This window comes from Telopea speciosissima, chromosome 2, assembly GCF_018873765.1.
Source record: "Telopea speciosissima isolate NSW1024214 ecotype Mountain lineage chromosome 2, Tspe_v1, whole genome shotgun sequence".
NCBI classification, from domain to species: domain Eukaryota; kingdom Viridiplantae; phylum Streptophyta; class Magnoliopsida; order Proteales; family Proteaceae; genus Telopea; species Telopea speciosissima.
This window is the reverse complement of record NC_057917.1, coordinates 58542554-58549331: the sequence shown is the minus strand read 5'-3', so window position 1 is coordinate 58549331 and position 6778 is coordinate 58542554. Positions and strand designations below refer to the sequence as shown.

The 6778-nt window shown below is 39.5% G+C and overlaps 1 protein-coding gene across 1 annotated transcript; it reads right to left on the bottom strand.

The window, feature by feature from the left end:
• Positions 1–5966: 5966 nt before the first annotated feature.
• LOC122650928 (pectinesterase inhibitor 10-like) lies at positions 5967–6529 on the bottom strand. The gene is made up of 2 exons (XM_043844288.1): positions 6293–6529; positions 5967–6194 (listed from the first exon to the last, which is right to left on the bottom strand). Exons 1-2 carry the CDS (start codon positions 6527–6529, stop codon positions 5967–5969), a joined length of 465 nt encoding a protein of 154 aa, XP_043700223.1.
• Between the last annotated feature and the right edge of the window lie 249 nt (positions 6530–6778).

Sequence of the window (6778 nt, the reverse complement as noted above, 5' to 3'; positions counted from 1 at the left end):
TTTCTGGAACTCTTGAGGTTTGGGGAGCTTTGGAGATTAAAGAGAGGTCCTAAGCTCCCTGAACCTGAAGCTGATGAGATGGGTTTGGACTTAAGAGAGGGATTTATATAGACTCATCTCTTGGTTTGCCTTTTAGGTAGGAATGGAATGAACAATATCAGATTGACAAAAATGAAAGGTCTTCCTTTATTTTTTTGGCATGTAAAGAGACTTGATTAGAATCCTGAGGGAAGAGACTTCTCTATTTCCAAGGCGGGTTGTACTTTCGTGCGCCCAACTTTACCTCACATACAAGGAGGCAGAAAGTACCGTCTTGCTTCTGCCTGAATGTCCTGCTCGAGTGGGGGTAAGGCGGTATTTTCCGCCCACCTTGTATGCTGGGTAAAGTTGGGCGCACAAAAGTACTGCCCGCCTTAGAAGGAGAGGAGTTGGATCCGAATCATGAGTTGGGTGTAGAAAAGAGGTACAAGCGACTGCATTTAATTCTATAAGAGGAGCGGCTGAAAAACTATTTCAGCAATTCAGCCTATGAATTCAGTTTGCGACTTTAGTACTGTGCGCGCGTGAAGAGAAACTGAATAATTAATTATTGGGAAAATCACATGCCCCTCTTTGTATTATGTTCTAAGTACATATTTCTTCCCTTAACTTTCCCCAATTACACTCAAACCCCTCTTTGGCTGACAGTGTTAGCTTGCTGTTAGTTTTAGTTTGAAAAAGACTATTTTACACTTGTATTAAAATATTAAAAATAAAATTACAATGCTACCCGGTTCTTCATCTTCCACCTAAAATGCCCATAACTATCTTTCCACCTTCACCACCAGCAGTACCAATATTGAAAACTTTTACTTAGAAGATTGCTTAACTGGCAAGGCCACGTTGTGGATAAAAGAAATAAAAATTATAAAGAAAACCAGGAGAGTCTGGGGCTCCAAAGCAAAACAGTGTTATCATCGTGTCATCACCAATCGAATAAGTTGCAATTGCCTCAAAAATATCAAATCTGGCGAGTCTCTTTCCTCCTACCCCTTCCCTGCCTTCTATTTTTTTTTCTTTTCAGATCTACTTTCCAGACTTGCTTTATGCATCAAGAGAACAGTATGGGGCGTGAAAGTGGGAGCGGCCATAGCCAATAATGATATTCTGCATCCCAGGCTTCCCTAAACCCTCCTCACCAGAATCTTTTGATGAATTTCCAGGGGATCTTTAATCCACAACATCCTGCAAAAACACTACCAGTTTGATATCTCACACTGGGATGGCTCAGAGGGGAGAAATGATGGAGAGAAACAAAGACGGGGAGAGATCGAAGAGCAATGAGGACGATAAGAAGTTGGAGTAGTAGAGACTGGAGTTTTGGGCTTTCATAGGAACAAAGACTGCAGGTGCTGCGGAGATTCCTGTACAAGAAGCATCAGAGAATGTATATCTTATCATATGAGTTTTCATATCCATAACTAGGATACTTGATTTCTTCTTATCTATACATCAAATCTTAGGAGAAAATTAGGGAGATAATTTGTGTCTATCTTTGGGTGATTGACCCTTGTAAATTTGTATAAATACCAACCTTTACATCAATAGAAAGCAATCCAATATTCAAATTCAAATGAGGATTTTCATATCATATCATATGCTTAATATGGTATCAGCCTAAAACGATTTTGGGTTTTCTCTTTTCATTCCTTCTTTTTTTCCATCACCACCGTTTTTTCCAAGGTACTTCTCCAATTTCTTTCACTATACTCATTTTTCTTCCAGTCATGTTGCTTTTCTAACATCTTCGGCTAGCCATACCGAACTTGCAGTCTTTGCTGAGGCAATGAATTTCCAACAGTGGCGTGACACTATGCAAATAGAAATTGAGGCACTATCTGCAAACAAAACATGGTCGCTTATTCCATTACCCCATGGAAAGAAACCAATAGGATCAAAATGGATGTTCAAAATTAAACACAATTTTGATGGTTCTATCGATAGTTACAAGGCTAGCCTTATAGCTAAAAGTTATAATCAAGTGGAGGGCGTTGACTATCATGACACATTTGCCGCTGTGGTGAAACTTGTTACAGTTCGCATTCTGATTGCCCTTGCCGCTATCCAAGGTTGGTACCTCCATCAAATGGACGTACATAATGCGTTCTTGCATGGCGATTTAGATGAAGACGTCTACATGATACCACCACCCAGATACCGAAGAAAGGGGGAGAATCTTGTTTACAAAATGCACAAATCAATATATGGCTTGAAACAAGCTTCCCGTCAATGGTTTTCAAAATTTTCAACGGCTCTCCTATAATTTGGGTTCTCCCAATCACTGGCTGATCACTCATTATTCATTCTCTGACGACAACATGCAACGGTCTATATTGTGCTCTATGTGGATGATATAATCATCAACAGTACTGCTGCTCCTTTAATTGATGAAGTGAAAGATTTTTTGTTTCATAACTTTCACATAAAAATCTTGGCCCTTTGAAATAAAAATTTTTGGGCATTGAAGTTGCCTGCTCCTCAAAGGGAATTTATCTCTCTCAGCGCGAATATGTTTTGGATATTCTAAGTGATTCTGGACTCACTGGATCTCGGCCAGCCACAACACCAATGAAACAAAATTTGCACTTATCAGATGCCTCTGGTGATTTATTATGTGATCCTTCAATATATCGTCGTCTCGTCGGGTACTTGATCTACCTTACTCACCCGGATATTACCCATACAGTCAATATTCTCAACCAATTTATGCACCATCCTAGACAACCCCATATGGATGTTGCACATTGGCTGCTTCGGTACTTAAAGGCCACACCCGGCCAAGGAATTTCATACTCTGCTGCATCATCTATCCAACTCACTGGTTACTGCGACTCTGACTGGGCCACATGTTCACTTACAAGGCGCTCCATGACTGGCTATTGCATTCTCCCTGGCTCGAGTCCAATCTCTTGGATGACAAAGAAACAAAGTACAGTATCCCGCTCCTCAGCTAAGGCCGAATACAAGGCCATGGCAACAGCTACATGCGAAATCATTTGATTATCTTATCTTTTTAAGGACTTGGGAATTGCATTGTCGTCTCCAATACAACTATTTTGTGATAATCAAGTAGCTCTACATATAGCATACAATCCAGTTTTTCACGAACGTACTAAGCACATCGAAATAGATTGCCATGTTGTTCTTGAGAAATTGCAACAAAGTCTTCTTCAACCAACAAAGATCAATATTTCAGATCAACTAGTGGATCTGTTCACTAAGTCTCTTGGTCGCGAACAGTTTCAGTATCTCAATTCCAAGTTGGGCATTTGTGACCTTCACGCTGCAACTTGAGGGGGAGTCTTACCATATGAGTTTTCATATCCATGACTAAGATAATTGATTTCTTTTTATCTGCACTACAAATTTTAGGAGATAATTAGGGAGATCATTTGTCTCTATCTTTGGGTGATTGACCCTTGTAAATTTGTATAAATACCAACCTTCACATCAATAGAAAGCAATCCAATATTCAAATAAGGATTTTAATATCATATCATATGTTTAGTAGTATAGTTTCCGACAAGCTTCCATGTATGTTCGAGCGAATATCTAACTGGAAAAAATGGTGTTCCCGTGTTCGATCAATTCTAGGCTTGGGCTCTAGCGGGTTCTTCGTTACTCGGCTCTTGCAGAGATGTCAATAGCTTGTGGCTGAAAATACAATTAACGAGAAAGGTAGCGATAATGGTGGGGAAGAGAAGAGACCTCGATTGCAACGGCTCAAGTCATTGAACTTGAAAAGAGACCTCGATTCTGCATCTGTCACAATGCTTCCAATAAAATTTCTAGAAAACCTTTCAAAGATTAGTTTACACAACACTGAAATAAAGCAGACCTCTCGCAACAGGTGGGACAGTTACAAAACCTCTAGATCTTGAAATTGATGGAGAAATTTTATGTGGGATACACACTGTGCTTGAATAACCGAAGAGAAGAGTAATAAAACAGTGAATTTATCCATGATGGGGCAGGATTGTAGAGAGATGGAGGCGGGTGGGGTTGCAGCATGAAGAAGAAGAAGATGGGTATTGTTGGGTTCAAAAAAGTTTGATTCAATGTCAAAATCAGAGGTTGTAGGAGGGTGGGGGCGGAGTTGCAGGAGGAGGAAGAAGAAGGGTAAAAAGGTCATCTTACAAGGACCCATGGTTAGTTTGGGGAATAGTTAAATATTACTAAGCCACGTCACCACTTAATAGATGGAGGCTAACGGCATGTGTGTAATAGTAATTTATCGCAAAGTAGAAGGGGTTAGAGTGTAATTGGAGAAAGTTCATAAGAAATGTGTAATTAGACTATAGTACAGGGGAGAGGCATGTAATTTTTCTTTAATTATTACTTATGACTAACAAAATGGGTTGTCAAGGGTAGTCCGGATGAAGTCCTTGTATCGAGGATCTTCACAACCGTCCTTGCACATTGGTTCTACCAAAAAAAATTGTCCTTGCACATTGGTTAGATACGTGTGCCAATAAGGATTATGAATTATAAGCATAATTTGAGGGATCGTTAAAGGAGAATCAGGGGCATATTTGTTGGATATGGTTGATGTATGCCGATATCGATCCAGTAATGTATCGGTTTCTATGTTGATCGATGACCGTGCCTAGAAATAGGAACAAGCAAATTTATGGTCTTTTCCTATTAAAATCAAAAACCCATTCTTGTAGGTATCCATACTTGCTGTGTCATTGATTCCTACATTGATGCAAGTGCTGCATGACCAAGCAAAGATCTCTTATCCTAAAAGTGAACAGCTTGGTCATCAATTGGTTGCACCATAGGTTTGATCAAATCATAATTAAAGTATAAATTTTGTGATTATTACTTCATAGGTTTGTAATTCGGAAATCATGTGTTCTACTCGTTTTTATTAATAAAGCATTGTTTATCCAACAATAAAAAACTTCAAAATGTACCAAATACAATTATTAAAGTTTGAATTACTTTTCACTCATGTTATTTTAATTTGAAAAGTATAATAAATATCACATCTGGAAAATGTAATTATTAAATGGGAGAAGTTCTTTGAGCAAGTTTGGAATGCTCTAATGAAGAGCGGTAAAGGTAAAATGGTTCCATACAACCAACAGTTGCCTAGTGCATTTGGTGAGCTATGGTGCGTTTCATGCCTATGCTCACCAGGAGGTCTCGAGTCCAAGTCTTTTGGCACCTGCCTTCCCCCTCCCTATTCCCCCCCCCCCCTATTTAACAAAGTAAGATATATATAAAAGCTCCCAATTCCCAAAAAAAAAAAACAAATTGGTTACTTACATAAGGGTCGAGATTACATTTTGAGCACCTTTTTCCTAATCAAATACATTAAGAGTAGATATATTACACAATTATAAAATAATTTCCCTTCCCTTCCCTTGTGCAATGTACTGATTGCACTGTACCCTACGGTTAGAATAAAACTTATTGATGTTTAATATATAAAAAGATACCAAAATGAAGGTTTACCGCCTGGGGTCTATGGCCTTGTCTCTCTGGACCCTCGGTCAATCCTATTTGGATCCACATTATGTAAAGGATGTAGATGGATCAAATTCGAATGGAATATAACACTATCTGTGATCTCATCCATATTCGATTAGTTTTCGAATATTTCTGATAGTTTTAAGAACCCTTTTTTTTTTTTTTAATAAAGATTCCCTTAAACAAATATGATTAAGGATTTTCGATTGTCCATTTACATTTGTTTATTCACTTAAAGGGATACGATTATGAATTTTCGACTATGATCCATAACCTTAATTTCTTTTCTCTTCAGTAAGTGAGGATTCAAGAAAGAAGAATGCAAACAACAAATTACATCCAGAAATTCCTTCCTTCGAAGGAATCTATATTTCTCTCTCTACAAAACCAAAACCAAACCTTATATGACATAAATACTAAAATAGAATCAAACGGGCCGCCCCACCCAATCAAGGCTTAGCATTGGTCGCTTGGGCAAACTTATTGATGAAGGCGAGGGCAATGCTCGTCAACTTCTTGCCGTTCAACACGCGATCCTGTACATCCGATTTCACAGACTCAATAAGCTCATCTGCACACGTGTCCTGATTGGTAAGTGCGGCGCTCATCCACGTCTGTACATTGCTTATCTGGAATGGCGTGATCGCGGGTTGTATTTCCGTGCTCGAGCGTTGCATCTGATCAATGACGTCACCGAAGTTGCTCACGCAGTCCTTTAGAACCTTATCGGAAATGGGATTGCGTGCGAGGTTCGAAATGTACGCGCTAATCTGACCTCGACGGCAACGCTAGCGAGCTTGGCTGGGCTTCCTTGGACCTCATTGGCGCGGGCAATGAGGGTGGCGTAGCAGACATCAGAGTACAATGTTGCATCGCAGTTGGTACGGATGAAATCGTTACCATTGTTGTTTGGATTTGGGTTTGGGTTTGGGTATAAATGGGCGGCGGAGATCGCCGGTGGAAGAAGAAGGAGGAGTAAGGAGGTAGAGATTGTCATTGATGGGGCGGCCATTTTCTGGAACTCTTGAGGTTTGGGGAGCTTTGGAGATTAAAGAGAGGTCCTAAGCTCCCTGAACCTGAAGCTGATGAGATGGGTTTGGACTTAAGAGAGGGATTTATATAGACTCATCTCTTGGTTTGCCTTTTAGGTAGGAATGGAATGAACGATACCAGATTGACTAAAATGAATGGTCTTCCTTTTTTTTTTTTTTTTCTTTGGCATGTAAAGAGACTTGATTAGAGTCATGAGTTGGGTGTAGAA